The following is a 20,571-nucleotide window of genomic DNA, read 5'->3' as shown; positions in this document are numbered from 1 at the left end:
TTTTATACCGGCAGAGATAACGCTGTTAACGGTATGGTGCTCAATTACACTTGAGTACGGTGAGAAAATGCAAGTAAGAAGTCTTTTCCAAGTAATCAACTAGGCGCCGCTCAGAGCGGGACTCGAATTCAGGACCTTCCGATCCGAAGACGAGTGTCATACCACAAGACCATAAATATTTCATATTTCACAATGTTTTTTGTCGATTTCATGCTTTATGCAATCTGTTAGTTGTTTAGCTCTTTCTGGTATTTTAATCATCCATGTTAGATATTTTCATAATTGTGCCCGAAACTTTACACCCACTCAACACATGAATGGATTGAGTTACCCAAACTGATAAGCAACAATTTCATTCTATACATAATATTGTTCAGCAAAACGGGCTCTACCACATTGTCAAGTTTTTATAGCTATAATATAGTTATAACCGGCTGGTGGTATGGTGTGAGTAAATCACCTCAGCGCACAACATGAATTGACAGTTTGACTGTGCGTATATAGTTTCAATTTTGGTCAGACAACTTTTATTTCAAATATCGATCGATTTGGTAAACGTCACTTGTAAAGAGGTTTTAAACCCGAGGCTTTTGCCCGAGGGTTCAAACGTTTGGCTTTCACAAATGGCGGTCATCTCATGAAGTTGATTCATTCCCATGTTTAAGTATTCATGCAAGCTCGGGGTCAATTTTAATGTTTCGGGTAAAATATAAAGGTTGCTAGGCATCAATGAAAAAATAAGTGTTTTTCTGTACAGGACAGGGATGTATGTAGATTATAACTGCCGTTGTCTTAAAAAGACGTGTTGAATTTGCTTTGTACCACTTGATATGAGATAAAAAGAAGTGGGCGTGTCATTTGTTTATAATAGTTTTCACCGTTTACGAATTAGATACCACTTTATTGTGTCAGCGTTGTTGATTCGTGATGGACGCAAAACAGGAGCCTGGAAAATAAAGGTAAGAAGAAAATATTATCCCCATTCTCTCTCTCTCTCTCTCTCTCTCTCTCTCTCTCTCTCTCTCTCTCTCTCTCTCTCTCTCTCTCTCTCTCTCTCAGTGATTTATTATAAGACTGACATTAATGTGATATTGTGTTAATTCATGTTTCACGATAATAAAAGGTTAAGTATAACATTAAATATGACCAGCTGCCTCAATCAATAATATAATTTCTGGATGTACGAAAGACTGAAATATAAATTGAAAGTAAAATACATAAAAAATTTTTACTCAGAAAATGACATTCATTATTTCCAATCAAACTATTCAAATTCAGTCAGAGAAAATAATTTCAATTTTCTGAGTATTGCTCACTTTACCGTTTTAAGATGATTGGTCATACATGATGACGTCAGAAGTGGTGCGGTTGTGACGGAAGTTGATGATGCCGCCAGAAGACGATGTAATAATGATGTCAGTGGTGTTATTGATGGTGATGATGGTGGTTAAAGCAGATAATAATGTCGGTGGTGGTGGTGATGGTAGTGGTGGTTAAAGCAGATTGGTGTTGGTGGTGGTGGTGGTTGAAAAAGATAATGTTGTCTGTGGTGGTTTTGGTAGAGGTGATGGTCGTGTTAGAAGAATATAATTACGTAAGAAGTCGCTGGGTGTGGTAGTGGTGGTGGAAGCAGATAAGTATGTACGCGGTGCTGACGCGGTGTTCTCGGAGGTGAAAATTGTTAAAGTAGATGATAATTTTTGTGATGGAAGTGGGCGAAGCAGATAATGATATCGGTTGTAAGATGAATGGTACTCGTAGTTGTTTGGCTGTGTGTGAATATGATGGAGTTCTTGGAGTTTAGAGTTACGCATATGGTGTTGTGCATATGTTGGGTGTGATTATGAATGTTGGAGGTGCGAACTTTTAGGCACTCTTTGTCTCTTAGGAACACTGTAAGAGAATGTTTTGTCGCTCTAGTTGTAATTCACAAATAGATTATTATTGATAATAAATAATGAGCTGAGTCGTTACATATTTGGGGGCTCGTCCAAAGATTGCTTAAATATTCATACCCTTTAAATAGTGAGTTATATTTATTTAAAATCGCGATTAGCATTGTGACTGGGATGGAATATCGAGATGTGTCAGAATCGTTGGCTAGATATGTAAAGGAGCTGGACGAAATGGAATTATTAGCGGGGTAAAGAAAAGTTTACATAATTAGAGAAAGACTACAAGAAGAAAGACGATTGGAACTAGAAAGAATGAAACTGGAGCAAGAAACAAAAATGGAAGATTGAAGCTGGAATACGCAAAGATAGAAGCAGAGAAAGAGAGAATGCAGCATGAACTGGAAATGGCTGACTTTCCTCCTCTTCGGCATCCGTCGCCGTGATCGCCCAATCTAGATAGTGGGTTACTTCGTTTTGAGCAGTTCGAGGAAACTAGTATGTGGCATATGTCGTCGTGGCCCATATATATTTGTTCGGATGCACACGATTACGATATCGTCAAGGAATCGCTACAGAGAAGATATATCATGACAAACAGAGAGAAGTTCCACCAATCATACCGGAGGTAGGGGAGAATGCAGCGATGTTCATCGCGCGACTGAAAACATACCTGGAGAGATGGATCTACCTAGCCAAGATTGAGAACTATTATGACAACTTGAGAGACCTTTTCATCCAAGAGCACACACCCCCCCCCCCACACACACACACACACACATACACCGCTACTGCCAACATAACATGTAGCCATTTCAATACAACTCGTTTAATTGACACATAATTTTTTTTAAACATTTAATAGCACAGTGAGGACCCCAGGGTGAATTTTAAATAACTTATTACTTTTGACGAAAATATCAGACCACACACCCTGCACTTTACAATAAAATGCATTTTTTCTTTCAGACAGTTGCCAAATAAGGCGAAACAGCTTGAAAGATCCTAAGGGTCATACATGTAGTTTGACACATGCCAAATATAAAAGATACGATAAGGGGTTGAGTGGGACACTTTCATTATTTTAAAAATATCCCCCCCCCCACCCCCGACCCTTTCCCCCCGGTCCTCTTCTTCTTTCGTCCATTCCTCCCCCTCTGCCATTCATTCTCCCACTTCTAGCAAAACAACAAAAGTCAAATATATGGCAAAAGCAGCTACCACCTTAAATCCCGCAAACACAATATATTTCAATATATCCAATCCATGCCATTCAGCGAAGTAGCCAAGTCACTCTATTCCGCCTCCGAACAGGACACAATAGACTAAGAGGACATATGTTTACAAAGCTAGGTATTGGAACAACCCCTTATTGCCCAAGTGGAACCGACCATGAAACCACTTTACATGTGCTTATGGATTGCCCATTATACAACGTGCAACGTTCGAACCACTGGGTCACCCCTACAACACTCAACACAAAGCTCTATGGTGAGGCTGAGGACCTAAAGCGGACCACAGACTTCATAGCAGATATCGGACTGCAGCCATAGATGTCCATCAGAGGAACGAAGAAGAAGAAGAAGAATATATTGAAAATAGATGGCAGTTGAAAGTGGTGAAAGACGGGAATTTTTTTTCTTTACTTTGTTGACATTCCAACTACGAGGGGGGGGGGGTCTGCTTTTTTGTTTGTTGGTTTTTGATTAAATTGTGATTGACACACGTTCCAGATTGTAAACGCTACCCATAAAATGACAATTTAAAAGAGCATCATCCATCTTTTATTATAAAAAGGTTGTTCTCTCAAAAACTATATGAATCAATCACTGCATGAGTGAAGGAAACGTCAACTCAGTAAGTGAGAATCGGCGAGTGAAGCTGTAGTGACTAACAGTCAAATTGCGAAGTGAATCGTATAGCCTAGATGAAAACAAATCTACAAAGCATTCTAAAATTATGCAAGTGAGACATCCAAAATTAAAGACCCGAAAGCTATTATGGGTTAACACTGAACTTACCATTGAACTTAATAATCATCTTCTCTCAAAAACAATCGATACAAATTACAAACTCGAACACTGAAATTGAAACCATACTTTTGCATCATTTGGACTGCCGTTCATTGCTGGTGATTAAGAACTTTAGCAGCCGGACAATGTTGCGCACAAAATAGATCTCCCGTTTTTGATTTGTTTTGGTTTAAATTGTAGATACTACATACACTTTCAGTTAAAACAAACATGTAAAAATCATTTTTTTTAGTTAGATTCATTATGTATGGTTAAATTATTCAGAAAATCAGGTTCCATATAATTCATGTTTCATTCACACAAGCGCATTAATTTTGAATAATGAATTTTACTGTGGTCTAAAAATAGATCGACAGTAATTTTTGATAAATTTTACCTTTATTTTCATAGAATATCAATATCTAGACATTTTTGATGCATGATCGAGTGTTTATGATTAGGTGTTTCTTTTGCCACATAACAAACACATTTTTATGGTTATTTTTTTTCTATGATCTGCTTTGGAAGGTAGGCGGTCAGAGACAGGAACACGTATTTTAGCACGTGCTGCCAACCTATGTTTTGATGGGGTCAGGAGGCTTTTTCCCTCTATAGTAAATACGTAGATCGTTAAGTAATGCTTTGAATAAAAAATGTTATTCAAGGATTGCAGAATATTTTGCACATTCTAGTAGTAGTAGCCTATGGCTGCACCTCCAGATTATGTTTGTCGATCCATGATGTCAGGTTATCTCCGGCTTCAAAGATTGTTTTGTACCCCCCCCCCTTTCTAATTTTGTTACTGGGCAATGCAGGACCAGATGATCGATGGTTCGACGTGCCCCTTTGCAGTATTGGCAGATTGGTGGGTCAATGAGTCTCCATCGATAGAGGCTTTCTTTGCTGTGACCATGGTTGGTTCTAAGTCGGTTCGCGTGACCCAGTGTTTTCTTTTTGCTGTTTTAAAGTCAGGAAGGCGCAGAGTGGGGTTGATAATGAATTGTCCATTTTTTGGCAGGTTTGATTGCCATTCATTGACCCAGGCAGTGGTGATGTCAAGGTTTTCTATTCCGGATTTGTGGAAGGGTCGTCTGGACTTAAGTGGGGCGTCTTTTACTATTTTTTGCCAGGGGGTATTTATTGCCAATATTGATTGGGCCTTGTTTAGCTTTTTTTGATTTGACAGTGCTCTTCTTAGGTGTGGAGGGGCTATTGCGCTGGTAACTGGGAGCCATTGTGTTGGTGTGGTTTTTATACAGCCTGCTATCACTCGCATGGTGTCTCTTAATTTGGTGTCAAGTTTGTTTGTATGTGAGCTCCTTGTCCATACTGGAGCACAATACTCAGCCGCACTATAGCAGAGTCCAAGCGATGTTGTCCTCAATACTGTTTGGGATGCTCCCCATGATGTGCCAGCAACTTTTCTGAGAAGGCAGTTTCGTTTTCCGACTTTATTTGCACAGTTCTCGAGGTGTTTTCTGTACGTTAGTTGTCTGTCTAAAGTGACTCCAAGATATTTGGGATTATTGTCGTTTGGTAGTGTTGTGTTACCGACTTTTACTTGGAGGGGTTTATTTGCCATTTGGTTGTTCAGTTGGAAAATTGTGGCCACTGATTTGGTGGTGTTCATTCTTAAGTACCATTTATCAAAGTAACTTTTGAGGGTTGGGGTGTCATGGCTCAGTTCGTTTTCAATTTCTTTCCAGTTTTTTTATTGGCAAGTGAGAGCCCAATCGTCTGCGTAGCCAAGTTGGTGTGATCTTGTTTTTGGCATGTCACTGATGTAGACATTAAATAATGTTGGTGCAATGACTGAGCCCTGTGGGACACCATTTCTTATTTTATAGGCTTTACTTTTGTTTGCCCCTAGAAGTACATGGAAGTGTCTAGTGCTGGTCATATATGAGAGAATCTTTAATATTTTTCTACAAGGGATGACTTTTGCTAGTTTATACATAAGTCCTGTTATCCAGACGGTGTCATACACAGCGAAAATGTCTATCAGTACTGCCCCAGTTTTTAGTCCCTTCTCGAATCCAGACTCTATGTGTGTTGTTAATGCAAGGACTTGTTCTGTTGTTCCTCTGTTTGGCCTGAAACCTGCTTGTTCGACAGGTATGATTGGGCCGATGTATGGGGTGATTCTTGTTAGAATAATTCTTTCTAAAAGTTTATATAGGCAGCTGAGGAGGGAGATGGGTCTGTAGCTGGATGGTTCTGTTGCGGGTTTGCCAGGTTTTAGTATTGCAATCACTTTCTATTGCTGTGAAATGGTGTAAAAGACAGTTGATTGGCAATTATAGATAATGTTTTGGTGCGCATAAATTCAAATTCAATGTTATTCTATTTTTGGTCAATTTCTCATTCAAGCAGTTAGGGAAAAATACAAATAATGGCGAATCGAAATAGATACCACTGCTATAAAATTGGTCACAAAATATCTAAGATTCTTGAAGGGGTGGAATAAACGGATTCTTTCATTTCTTTCTATTTATTAAACTCGTTATTTTTTTAACGCGCAATAACACATACTCACGATTTATAGTGTTATTTGCACGATCAAAACTAAATTATTTAATAAATATAATGAAATGAAAAAATCGTATGTTATTTTAGTTGGTTACAGACAATTTTTATCTGAACTGAGTCGATCCAGTTATGAAAAATTACCATCTTATTGATAATAAATAACATTTGAAATAATTGAGCCTGAGCTGAGTCGTTATAGGGTATTGCTGGCGGTGATAACTGGTGTAGTAGAAGTAAAATATGATGGTGTAGGAAGTGGTGGTGGTGATGGAGATAGATGCTGATGTCGGTGGTAAAGGTGATGACAATAATGATGATGATGATGATGACAACAACGATGATGATGATGATGACGACGACGACGATGATGATGATCGTGCTGCTGATGATGATGAATATGATGATGATGATGATGATGATGATGATGATGATGATAATGATGATGATGATGATGATGATGATGATGACGACGACGACACATTGTCAGATCAGCGCCCTTCTTTATATAACCATATTGCAACCATAACAGGACAATAGAAGAGTTGATATCAAAGCAAAGTCATGAGAGTTCTGTCCTGGAGTTTATTTCCACGGTCTCTTTTGTTATCTCTTTTTTTATGCCCCTCATCTTTATTTTTGTATTTTCAGAGAATTCAAAATTTCTGCCAAAACTGAGAATGAGTCGACAGGGATTAAAGCCGCTATTATCTTTTATTGTTTGGTTTGTGCTCGCTTCTGTTGCTTCAGGTCAAACGGCGAATCCTTATTGTCCTGAAAAGTCTAATCATGGGCCAAAAAAGCCAATGATTAATTATTCTTACACAACACAGATTGCAGGAAAATGGATATCTGACAAGTCGTTGGAATATATTTACGAATCTTACAATAACGATGACTACCAAATTGCTTTCGATGCGTATTTAGGTGGAATGAGCTTCACCGAAATCTTGAATTTTAAAACAGGCCAATACACCTGGATAATTGGCCAATCGAAATGTAAATCGGGTAAAAACTACAAACATATGGAAAAGATAAACGATAAAGGATTCAGAAGCATCGAACTATTAATGGATTTAGGAGACACGTGGACATATCAAGGAGAACACACCATAAGGGGAGTTCAGGTTGAACAATGGAGTTCTTGTAATTTTTGGAGAAATGTTTCCCGTTTCAGAACTAATTATTACTTTACAAAAGATAACCAAATTCCCTTTAGAATCGAACTCAAGGGAGACCAGACGATGAACAACACAAAGGGAGACTTTCATGTAATTTATGACTATGTCTTGTTTAACAAGAAAAAACCTTCGCCTGAAGTTTTTGATATACCACCAGGATATGTTTGTGTTGACGGCCCGACAGGTTTGACACCCCCAATGGTTATGTCTGCTACCTTCAAAATGGAAGAGGTGGATCCTGAGTCGAAAAAAGTAAGTAATAAGAAGGTTCACGTCGATAAGGCAAGGGAATTTTCAATAGAAGAAGACGAAAACACTCTACGAATACATGATTACAAACGTGGAATCCAGTTTGAAATCAACAAGAAGATGGAAGAATGTACAAGAAAGCCCTTAGATAGGTTTAATGACAACAGTCAGACTGTTGATAGCAAAGGTATTATTCACATGGCTTCACTAAAACATTTCTTTTATGACACGGGGAATTTTACGTACAATGGGGTACACAAAGCACGGGGAATTCCATGTGATGTTTACACAAAAAGATCTCGAGCAGCCGAAGAATTTGGAGAGTCAATAGTTGAACTATACATTGCAAGACCCAATGTAAAAATGACAAACAATGAAGGCGATGTAATTACATCACTTCAACAGCCTGTTCAAATTGTCATGAAAGGTGGAAGAAATAGACACGAGCTAATGGTTAAAAAGCAATTTGAAATCTATGATTTCGATCCCCAAGAAACTCCATACTTTGTCGCATATGATATAGATGCATGCTTTAAGGAGAAGGAAAAGATCAAGTTTAACATGTATTTGAAAGGCAAGAATAGTTATCACAAGTGGAATTGGAGGAACAGAATGATGAAAAATATTATGGAAACAATAAGTAAAACCCTGGGCATCAGTTTGCTAAGAGTTAAAATTGAAAACTTTCTCCTCACAATGTACAAAGAAATTAAGGTGATGGGTTCCCTTTTTGACTCGGATGACCCGTTCGATCAGTTTCAAACTGTTCCCAACATGGCAGCGATAGCATCTATTGAACATTTTACGTATCAAAACCAAAGCAACACCCCTACTCTTTGTGCAGATTACTGTGCTGATGAAGAAAAAAGACCGTTCGACTCTAAGGAATATTGCGCCGGATTTAACTTTAATAGAAATACAAAAGACTGTACCTTCATTTTCGATTGGATATACTCTGAAGCTCTACACGACGAGAATTTAAAATACAATCCAAATACGGATTTTTACAGATGGACTGCACCTAGATATCATCATGAAGACAATGTAGAGAACGCTTGGGCAAAATTACAAACAAAAGTGGATGCAGGTTTAACTTTCAAGGACAACAAAGGCAACGTATTAAAAGTTAGTTCTGTGGAGAGAAGGTCAAAAACCAACACAATTATATTGGCAGAAAATCTATTTGATCTAATTAATGGAGAGATTCAAGCACCGCCTGTTGAAGTTTTAACTAATATGGGCAGAGAGGAATGTGGTAGACATTGTCTTAACAATTTAATTTACAACTGTGAGGCATTCAAATTCGACTTTGAAGCAGAGAAATGTTACTTTTATGATTCTACTTCTTATCAACCATCTGAATATTCAAAATACGAGACGTATGTGCTCAGATACACGAGTAATTTTGAAAAGTTTAATTTTCGTTCAGTTCTTCCAAAGAATTCCGACTCAGTCTACACCGATCTCAACGATCCTGAAGCATGTGCTGAAATCTGCATGAAGGAAAAGGATTTCTATTGCCAGTCATTTGAAATGTGCGGGACTACGTGTGTACTTGGACACAAGCATATTTACAGTGCTCCAACTGCAGGCGTCAATGAAGACTACACATGTGTGCATTATTCTAGAAATTACATACAAGACTATGATAAGATAAAAAACAAGAAAGCTTTAGGAGGATCTAATGTGGTGGAAATCGGTCAAATTGGCGTAAAGAAATGTGCTTCTCTTTGCAGCACATCATCCAGTTACGATTGTAACGTATTTGAATTCTGTGCTAGCGATTCTCTTTGTAGGTTGATAACAAAATCTGTGCAAAATTTTAACGATCATAATTATCAAAATACTGGAAACTGTGATCTTTACACAAGAAGACGAGACCGTCATCGCGTCACTGATTCTAGTTCCAAGTTAACGAGTAGTCCATCTGGAGGTCACTCACCTGCAGCTATGGGCGGAATTGCTGTAGGAATGATTTTCCTTGGCATGCTTCTGTTGGTTGTAGGCGTTGTCCTCTTCTTCAAAATGAGATCTCCTACCCATGACTCTGACATGTCGGTAGGATTTTCTAAAAAGAGACTGGACAGCGACTAGTCCCATAAAAGACGAACAAGATATTCATTATTTGTCAGATTCTTTTGACACTTAAACGTTCAAAGCAAAGAGATGATAGTTTTAACCTTTAAAATTTCCTCACAGAAAATAATGATTAAAAAATTATAGTGTTGAAGCTATTTCAACTATATTTTTCTAAGTCAGTAAACTATTTAAATCTTTTAAAAAATCATTTAAGCAAAGATATTTTATTTCGGCTTAACCGTATAAAATGGATTTTAACAGTTTCAAAACAGGACAAAATATGCAAATTGTAAAAAAAAAGACTTTTGTTTAACATATCCAGGTCCTTAGCTTCAAACAGCTTACACTAAAAAAAAAGAAATATATTATACAGTAAGTTGTTTTAATTTTATTATTGACACATTTCCGGTTTGAATAGCTCCAAGGCTATATAAGATTTCGTTAAACGGGTTTTTTTTGGCATAGATGTAGGATTTATTTAAGTTTTCATTAATATAAGTTTTAACACTGTACGCCCTTTGATAGCTGAGCTATGACGTCATCAGTAGAAAATGATAATTTTGACATAAATCGTAATTTATAGTGTGTTTGTTTTTAAATTATTGACACATTATATGCTGGAATAACTCAAGAACGGCTGCAACGACATCGATTTGGTTTTCAACATACTAATCCAAATTTATTAAAGTTGTTTTCTGATATCTTACTTCTGATCGTGTGTTTGCGCAATTGTCCGATTTAAAGTTCCACGTGACCACCATCATTTTGAATTGACAAGCCGCAAGCGACTCTACAGTTCGTTCCACGTCTTTTGCAGTATGAGTAATGTGACAGAGCGATCGGCTTCGTTTATATTTGTCTGCAGGTCACGCATGTCTCTCACGGGGGTTCTGCTCTGCTCTTCACATATCTTCACATATCCCCAAATAAAAGTCAAGTGACGTTAGACGTCAGGTGATCTTGGAGGCCAAGAAATTGGACCATCTCGGCCGATCCATCGTTTTGGGAACTGTTCATTAAAAAAATTCCTCACATTTAAACTCCACTGAGGGGGAGATCCATCCTGGGGATGAGATGTGAGGTTAAACATAATGGAAAAATGGAGGGCCTCCATGTGTTCCTGACATGGCCAGATAGTTTACTGTTGTCACTGTCAGGTCGTCAACAAAGAAAGGACCGACCGCTCTTTCCCTGGTCAGTTCACTCCAGACATTGACTTTTGGTGAATTGCGACGACACTCGATAACTTCATCTGGTTTTTCTTTCCTCCAATATCGAATATTGTTTTGTGTTCATACCCGGACACGTAAATGATTGCTTCATCTGAGAAAATTATTTCAGTGAGTTGTCTGTTAAGGTTCGAACATCATATCGGACAAAGCCAAAATAAATTAAGATTTATGTCAAAATTACCCTTTTCTACTGATGACGTCATAACTCAGCTACCAAAGGACGCACAGTGTTAAAATTTATCCAATCAAAACTTGAATAAATTTTGCACATACGCCAAAAACCGTATGATTAAATCTTACATAGCTCTTGGGTTAAACAAACCTGAATTGTGTCAATAATAAAAAAAACCCACACACACACCGTATACTTGCATGTTTGGTAACCACGTACAATTATAACTGTTTTCAGATTTATTTTATTGTGTAAATAAGTACATATCGCTATAGACCATACCTGAAGTTTGTTTTGTTTTGTTTTGTATTAACAAAACAGAGTGATCAGGCTGTATTATTAAACCCTTCGTATTTTTGGTTCCAAAAAACATCACCATTAGTTTGTGAAATCAATATCAGAATGTATGCCCGGTGTTATAATTATCAACCCTAGTTTCACGATTGTCTTATTGTCGCTTATATTTTCACATTTAAATTCAAATCGTATTATGATTTAACTAAGAAAATTCAATCAAAATTATCTGGAACTTCTTTTCATTACGGCGACATCAGACTGACATATTTAATTCTGTAAAACTACAATCCTTTATCACTGGTAGCCTAAAGCTATATCCTAAGCCCCAAAACTGAAACAGTGTTGTTTTCTTTCGGCTGGAATAAGTAACTGTATTAAATAAAGAACTGAACAAATTAGTATGAAGGGTGCCAGACAAAGCAAGAATGAAAAATACAAGAAAAAAAAACATCCCAAAAAGTCAGTCGACCTCGACTGCGGATCGAATCTCAGGCCGCCTGATTACCGGTCAGACGTGCTACCATTACACCACAGAGGCTTCCTGGTGTATGTGTTGTTTGATGCAATCGAGGGCTCACAGCGTCATACGCGTACCTTTGTGAAGAATACAGGTATCAAAATTGTCCCAACTATCGGGAGCCTCTGTGGTGTAATGGTAGCACGTCTGACCGATAATCAGAAGGTCTGAGGTACGATCCCCAGTCGAGGTATCTGATTTTTCTTTCCTGCTTTGTCTGGCACCTTTCATACACACTTGTTCACGCTGAGCACTTATGTGGAAGTTGAGCTCTATATAAATTACTTATTATATTATATTACTATCTTACTCCTGCTCCTTAATTTCTTTATTATTAAATAGAGGACGCGGGGTTCTCGATAGCTCCCCTTCCAATCAAAGATTCAAGATGGCATATCAATTTCTCGTGCAGTCAACACCATTTTTTAACTTCAGTCCACCTCGCCGTGATTGGGTACCTGTTGCTCTTAGATCCATCGGAAAGTTCCAGATTGACTAGTGTCCCAACCATTGGAGAGAAAGCAAATGTGGTCCTTTTAACAATACCGAAACTCATTAGGCGTTATGGCTTCAGTGGACTACTTTTTCAAACAAATGTCATGCACTGAGCTATCCAAACAGCCATGACGTCACTTCCTAAAATAGATCAGAATGATCTTGAGGGGGGAAGACCAACTTAGTTCTCCCTCTCCCTTTGGAGGTAGATTGCAAAAAGGTGTTGGACAAAAATGATAATGATTATAACAGCTTTTTAAAATTATCAAAAATAAAATATAAGTGACAAAGAACATTTGGGGTCGAAAACCTTTTTATCCACCAGCAAAGACAATAAATATTGCAATACACTTATTCCCTGGGTGATCCTGATTTCAAAGGCCGCTCTACGGTACAGAAAAAAGTACTCCTTCAGAGCCAGTGGGGCCCCTGGACCCGGAGTTTATCCGGTTTTTGTTTTGTTTTGTTTGTTTGTTTTTTTTTTTTGTTTTTTTTTTTTGGGGGGGGGGGGGGGGGGGGGGGGGGGTCGGAGACCAACGGATCCTTGTTACTTTTTGGATAGGACGCTAGTCTATCGCAAAATACTCTCCATCAGATCTAAAAGACCCAAGCTACCCAATCACTCCTGAGTGGACGGGAAGAGGGGGGGGGGGGGGGGGGTCAGAAATAATCTCTATTGCACGCGGGATTGATCTCAGTTCTTTTACATGTGTAGCGAGTGCTCTTCAGAATCCCCACTGAACTATCGGGACCCCTTCAATAAAATTCGAATAATAGTATTACGACCTTACTTTTTTGATGAATCTTACTAACTTTATCGCGAATATAGACTATGCCAATTTAACAAACAGGAAAAAAAGAACTCGCATATTGTTTAAGGATTTAATGGCTTTATGTAAAATAAAAAATGAGTAAAAACGACATATCAATAATAAGAGTAATGATAATCATAATTCCACCACGATAGTAATAATAGCAACAACAACTACTACTGCCACTGCTTAAAACTGTTACCACCATCACCACCACTACAACTACTACTACTGTGCGGCCATGTGGTCTAGTGGTATGACACTCGCTTTCGTATCGGAAAGTCCCGGGTTCGAGCCTCGCGCTCGACGCATAGTTGAGTCCTTGGAAAAGGCTCTTTACTCACATTCTCTCACCGTACTCAGGTGTAAAATGAGTACCTGGCCGTTAACAGCGTTGTTCTTGTCAGAAAAATTGTAATATCGCCTAACTGGAGACATTTCCCTTCCTACATGTTATATGTTGCTGTTGACCAGGGACCCCTGGTATAGGACTTTGAGAACATTTAGTGGATATTGCTCTATATAAAGCTCAATTTAATTTAATTTACTACTACTACTACTACTACTACTACTACTACTACTACTACTACTACTACTACTACTACTACTACTACTACTACTACTACTGCTGCTGCTACTACTACTACTACTACTACTACTACTACTACTACTACTACTGCTACTACTACTACAACTACGACGACTACTACTACTACTACTACTACTACTACTACTACTACTACTACTACTACTACTACTATTACTACTTCTACGACTACTATTACTACTTCTACTGCTACTATTATTATTACTACTACTACTACTACTACTACTACTACTACTACTACTACTACTACTACTACTACTACTACTACTACTACTACTACTACTACTACTATTACCACTACAATTGCAACTAAAATAATGAGAACAACGGTATTGATAATAATAGTAATAATAATAATAATAATAATAATAATAATAATAATAATAATAATAATAATAATAATAATAATAATAATAATAATAGTAATAATGATCATGATGATCATGATCATGATGATAATGACAATAGTGATGATGATTATGATGATGATGATGATGATGATGATGATGATGATGATGATGATGATGATGATGATGATGATGATGATGATGATGATAATAATAATAATGATAATGATAATGATAACAGTGATGATGACGACGACGACGACGACAATGATGATGATGATGATGATGATGATGATGATGATGATGATGATGATGATGATGATGATAATGATGAAATTAGACTTGTGCGCTTCCTACTCAGTGAGACATGGGTAAACACCATAGAGAACGGAGCAGCAACCCAAATACCGTTCTTAAGTTATTATTGGAACACCCCAACGGCTTTGTTCGTTTTATACCTGGAGCATGCTCTAAAGAAAGTTCGCACCGTTTTGCCTGCCCCTCAAACGGTATTTGAATCCCAAATTCCATCAGAAATAGCTTATGCAAACGATATTGATTTCGTCACTAGAATATATCTCAAGGTAGAAGCGGTACAAAAAGCATACGAGAAACACAATCTTTATGTAAACTCCGACAAAATCGACATTACGAAACTTGACATATACACTACGATAAATAAAGACCTCAAGCACCTCGATGACACACAAGAACTGAGATGCGAAAATGATTTAGAATACCTGAGATCCATCACAGCATACCGTCACCAAGGTCAGAACTCGCTCAACAAAGCAGAGAAGCTGCCAAAGCGTCCTAGTCCGGAGATTAGGAGGCGATCAAGTAAATTAATGTTGACTGGACATGAAATTTTAGCTGACCAAAGCCACTCCCTTCATTGAATGAAATTTTCACTTTGTCTAAATTGCCAAAAAATAACGTCTTCGAATTATTTAGACAATATTGCCCAAACAACCACATCGTCTTGACTATTAGCTATAGTACATAATATTATGAAAAGCATGGGCACGATATGAAACATTATCACAATATCACAATAACGATAATTCAATTATTATCATGGATTTGCTCAATTGAATTGTTTAAAACAAAAAATTCTACTCAAAATAAAACTATGTATACAGGACATAATATCACAAAAAGGGAGAATACATACTATTTTTTTAAATAAGTAGTGAACAAACATGATCAGGACTGCATCTGGACTGCATCTTAATTTCATTCAAAGCATATATACAAAGGGACTGTAACGACGCGTACTTATTTGCAGGTTTGATAACCCAAAATACTATGACCTCATTGTTGTTATGGAAATACTCTCAAACCGACGCAAAATATCATTTACAGCAATGTTAAATCAAGCCCATAATTGCCTTTGGTTATCAGAATGATTTTGTGCACATCTACTCTTAAATGCAAGAATTTCGCTTTTCTAAAAAAATTCATCGAGTTAATCTTACATCTACACTAAATCAGAATGTGAATGTGAAATTTGATTATGATAAATTATGTCACATTGGATTGGATTTCTTATAAATCATATTGCACAAAATGTTATAATGATGGAATGTATAAATGTCTTCATATTTATAAGTGTTGGTGTGGTAAGGAATTCATAATAACGATCGATTTCTTTTCCTCCAAAATAAAAGAGGTGCACGCGGATTCGTCGTGTATGCAAATGGCACCAAGCGCCTAAAGACAAATAGATAGAAGAGAATGGTAAGAGCTACATATGACGTAATGCTCCCATATGTGACTTGGGGTCCATAATTGTCGTATATCTGTGACACGTAGATCGGTCCAACAGTCCTTGCAAAACTTCCAGACGCTGTCAGCCATCCCATCCACAAACCCTGTAATCCAAACAAACCACAATGAAAGTAACGTGTTAAAATATTCATCCTCCACTACTAAAACATTAATCAATGGACTTTTAGAAAGTATAATCATGTCATTATACTGGAAAGGAATGGGATTTATTTTTTTTTTACTAACCAAAGCGAGCTGCACAGGCATAACCATCGATGCTTTGCGTTTATGTCGTATTTATAGTAACATCTTCTACCTGCCCAAACATTCGTATTAATGCACACGTGTAACCTTTAACTTGTATAGCCTGATTGAAACAGAAAATGTAGTGAGATCTAACCACCCTATCGAAGCCAGCTTTGTCCCAAAACCACAACCAAACAAATCTTTACAGCCACAGGTATAAATTATGTGCAATGTAACAAGCTGGAACAGAAGACCTCACAGCCTGGTTTTAGATTATGATGCTTCCTCCGTGGCCTATTGTTGCTACGCCTGGCAAGTTATTGGAAACATGGATATAATCTTAGAAACAGTTTGAGTCCTTGGTTATTCAATCAAAATGAGTCCTTGGTTATTCAATTAACATACAGTGCTTAAACTTTGAAGACTGCGTCAGGCATCTTTTTTTTTTTAACTAGTCGAATGGGCGTTTCACTCGTTCTGTTTTTACTCCAAAATTTTTAAAAGAATTTTTGACCTTGTTCTCCTCAAGTTTTTAAACAATGCAGCATTTAATTGATCCTGTTTTAAACAATGTTGTCTCTTACCTGAGGCTTGGGTCCAAGCACTTTGGAGTAAATGGTATAGGTCAGCATGTTACACATGGGATAACCGATAGTGATAAGGAAGCTTGCAATGAGATATTGAAACAACGGAATGACAGGCACGTAGCCACACCAATCGTACTCCCATGGACAGCCCTCGGGATCTGCAGTGTTATTGGTATGATGAGATGCTCTTGTGGTGTTTGTTGTAGAAGGTGACGTTATTGTAGTACCATTTGTTGTCGACATGGTGTCTGTTTTGGCATTGGTTGTGGAGGCCGTGCTGCTTGCGAAGTGGGAGGAGGAAAAGGATGCTGAGAAGGTTGAAGACGGGGTGACTTTGGTTGTTGTATAATGGCTGTCTTTTTGTATGCTTGATGTTGCAAAATTTTCAGAAAAATTTGTTATGCTGGGTGATTGATCACCGTTATTATAAAAATAATGACTTATCTCAGTTGAATTCGAAACTGTGAGATCTAAAAGCTGGTGTAAAGGTAGATTTTTACTTTTTTGAAATTTCGGGTTGTAAGATTGTTTTTGGTTCGTGTGCATTATTGAGGCAGATTCGCCTTTTCTGAATTCATTATCTTGAAGTTGCTTGTCTTCTAACTCCGTCCACTGATATTTGTTGGCTTCATATTTATTGGACAGGAATAAAATACTTTCGCCTTCATTTATTCTTTGTCTATTATCTCTGTCGTCCTTGTGGTTGTAAAGTATGTGGGAGACCATGAAATAAATTGCTTCAGACGATGTTGGGTGGGAATTGTTCTTTACCGCTGAGGAAAAACAGAGAAGAAAAGAAGATTAAAAATATGGCTGGTAGGGTTAAATATTGTGTCATTGGTGACCAATAATTGAATTTGAATATTAAATTTTATGTATAAAATTCTAGCTAAAATAAATAAGAAAAGTGGTTTTTGTTCATCCAAATCAAAAACATTTAATCTATTTTAATTCAAACTTAATTATCTTCACATTATTCATGATGGCACGGTGCACGATTGACTCGGAGGGTCAAATTTTACTAAATTTAACACTGTTAATATCTCCACTGTTGGTATTTAGATCTATATTAGAGACACGTTTTAAAGATCTATAAGTTTTATGTAAAGCTACTCTTTCAGAATAAATACCTAGATCTATTTTCATGAATTTCACGTAGGGAAACACAATTTGGAGAGCCACATTATGTCTGGTGATAGAATACTTGCTCCACGCGTATTGTTTTACGCAGATTTTTTTCTGACCACTTGCTCAGCTGGTAGTGATTAGGTAGCTGATCTGGCTGATCTGGCTAAAAGTACTTTACGATAAACTATAAGCCTTTTTAAAATGTAACATGATATTATATGTTGAACGCCACAGAAACTGGGATACACTCCGGCTGCCAGACCTTATGGCTCTGAAGGACTTTTAAAACATTTTCCCACGGAAGAATTAAGTTTATATTACATTGTTTGTTTAAAATTAGCTTCCTATGAAAATGAAAGACAATATTCAATCACACATAGATAACGAATTATGTAGTCCTTCAGAGCCACTATGCCCATACAGCCCGAGTTTATCCCGGTTTTTCTATAGCGTGAAACAGACTACAGTAATTGCTTACTACCAGGCATTGCTTGCTACCCTTCAGATAGGATGATAGCATGGACGTAAAAAGTCATTAAAGTCTGAAGTTGATAACGCCAATGCTTGATTACTCTTCAGACAAGAAGAGTTACTTTCAGTATGACACAAAAATCAGCTGATTGCCCCACGTGAAATAGATCTTCGTTCCCCGTCTTGCCAGTATAGTCTGATGATGCTAGTCAATCACCAAGTACATTCCACCAGATTAATCAGACCCAAGTTAATAGAAAAGAAAATTGAGCTTTTATATAGCGTAATATCCACTAAATGTGCTCAAAGCGCTTTACAAGAGGTCCCTGGCTAACAGCAACATTTAACATTTAGGACGGAACAAGACGCCTGTTCAGCGATGTTACAATTTTTTCGGACAGAGACAACGCTGTTAACGGCCAGGTACTTATTTTACACCTGAGTACGTTGAGAGTAAAGAGCCTTCTCCAAGGACTCAACTATGCGCCGAGCGATGCTCGAACCTAGGACCTTCCGATCCGAAAGCGAGTGTCATACCACTAGATCATATAGCCGCACAAAAACTGTGATAAACTCCGACTCCTTGGGTATTATGGCTCTGAAGGACTAGAAGCATTTCCACACGTCTATAATACTTACGTGCCATACTCCTCGGAGGAAGAGTGTGACCCCATGGTATAAATGCGAAATATCCCACAAAACAAAACAGGAAGCCGATTAAAAGAAGGTATCGTTCATTGTACCTGAGGAACAAGATCAAAAGACAATAATAATACATTATTTATATCAATACTTTTTTAAAAGGGCAATATCCACCAAATGAGGTTAAATCCCTTTACAAGAAAATCCAAAGCCAAAGGATGACTCGTCTTGTAGGATGAAAGTATTGAACGCCTGTAATGGCACTATATACCATCCCCTCCCCCACACCAAATACCAATATTACAAAGTATGGTGCGGCAACATAAATATATACTATATATATATATATATATATAAATGTATATATATATATATATATATATATAAATATATATATATATATATATATATATAAATATATATATATATATATTATCACCTACATCAATGAAAGCTACGTGTCACCCGCTTTCTTCTTATATCTGACCAGAAGAAAGATACATATCGAGCAATACTCTTGCAATTCGAGGGATTATTTAAATCACAAAACAAAGAGACTGAGAGACAAGACCATACATCTGGATTTTGAAAAGGCTTAACACCACGCTGTCAAAGACGACCTGCCTTCATGCACTCTCAGAGGATGTCTTTTTCACCTCAACTCTCTCCTTACCGACCTTTTTCACGATTCTCCAGTAAACATCAGACCCATCTAACATAATTTTTTTTTTTAAGCCTGTCTCAAAAGAAATACATACATGTACATCGCAGAATTAAGTTCTTATAACTATGATTTTTAAAATCTTCAAATTTTGTGATTACAAAAGAAAACTGATTGAGATAAATGTTGGTGGAATTGTAACAAATGTGACGATTTTCCTGTAGTTGGTAAGGAGAGGGTTAAGCAAAATTGGTGGCGCAAACTTCAAGAATTCCTTTCACCAATTTACATGGAAAATGAATCAGCGGCTAGGCAGTTCTTGAAGTTGACATTTGGTCTTCCGTTCCTGGACTGTTTGAAAGTTTATGACAGCTTTGCCTTGGACATTACTTGTGAGGTTCCAAGCACAAATGTAAAGGATAAGAGGGCGACAAATAGTAGCTATGAATCGTTCCATAAAAATCTGAACAGTCTGTTCTAGGCTGCACGTTCACCAATATTTGAATTAATTGAACAACAGCGAGATATCATAGAAGAAAGCGAATCAAATTTCATTCAAACAACGCAAGAATTCAAACTATTAAGATGCAAAAAGATGAGAATTGATATTATTACTTCAAGAGTCCTTCAAGTCCGGATCAATAACAA

The 20,571-nt window shown here is 37.3% G+C and overlaps 2 protein-coding genes across 4 annotated transcripts in view; one reads left to right on the top strand and one right to left on the bottom strand.

The window, feature by feature from the left end:
- The first annotated feature begins 607 nt into the window (after window positions 1-607).
- LOC144970401 (uncharacterized) lies at window positions 608-12,458 on the top strand. Its single transcript, XM_078909990.1, has 2 exons — window positions 608-959; window positions 7,082-12,458. The coding sequence occupies exon 2, from the start codon at window positions 7,111-7,113 to the stop codon at window positions 9,952-9,954; it is 2,844 nt and encodes a 947-aa protein (XP_078766116.1). The 5' UTR covers window positions 608-959; window positions 7,082-7,110; the 3' UTR covers window positions 9,955-12,458.
- Window positions 12,459-14,504: 2,046 nt separating this feature from the next.
- LOC144970402 (major facilitator superfamily domain-containing protein 8-like) overlaps window positions 14,505-20,571 on the bottom strand; it is a 33,338-nt gene continuing 27,271 nt past the window's right edge. For 2 of the 3 annotated variants that reach the window (XM_078909993.1, XM_078909992.1), the window contains exons 9-11: window positions 19,260-19,363; window positions 17,019-17,794; window positions 14,505-16,292 (exon numbers count right to left, since the gene is read on the bottom strand). In XM_078909993.1, coding sequence (XP_078766119.1) covers window positions 16,050-16,292; window positions 17,019-17,794; window positions 19,260-19,363 — 1,123 coding nt within the window. In that variant the 3' untranslated portion in view covers window positions 14,505-16,049. The remainder of the gene's footprint in view (window positions 16,293-17,018; window positions 17,795-19,259; window positions 19,364-20,571) is intronic. The other variant, XM_078909991.1, reaches the window with a different exon arrangement.

The sequence above is a fragment of the Berghia stephanieae genome, chromosome 4, assembly GCF_034508935.2.
Source record: "Berghia stephanieae isolate SIO BIC M18660-M18661 chromosome 4, UCSD_Bste_1.3, whole genome shotgun sequence".
Lineage (NCBI taxonomy): Eukaryota > Metazoa > Mollusca > Gastropoda > Nudibranchia > Aeolidiidae > Berghia > Berghia stephanieae.
This window is presented reverse-complemented; position numbering and strand designations above follow the sequence as displayed.

Coding starts and splice junctions, on each gene's coding strand:
- LOC144970401 (XM_078909990.1), top strand. CDS start 7,111: ATGAGTCGACAGGGATTAAAGCCGCTATTATCTTTTATTGTTTGGTTT.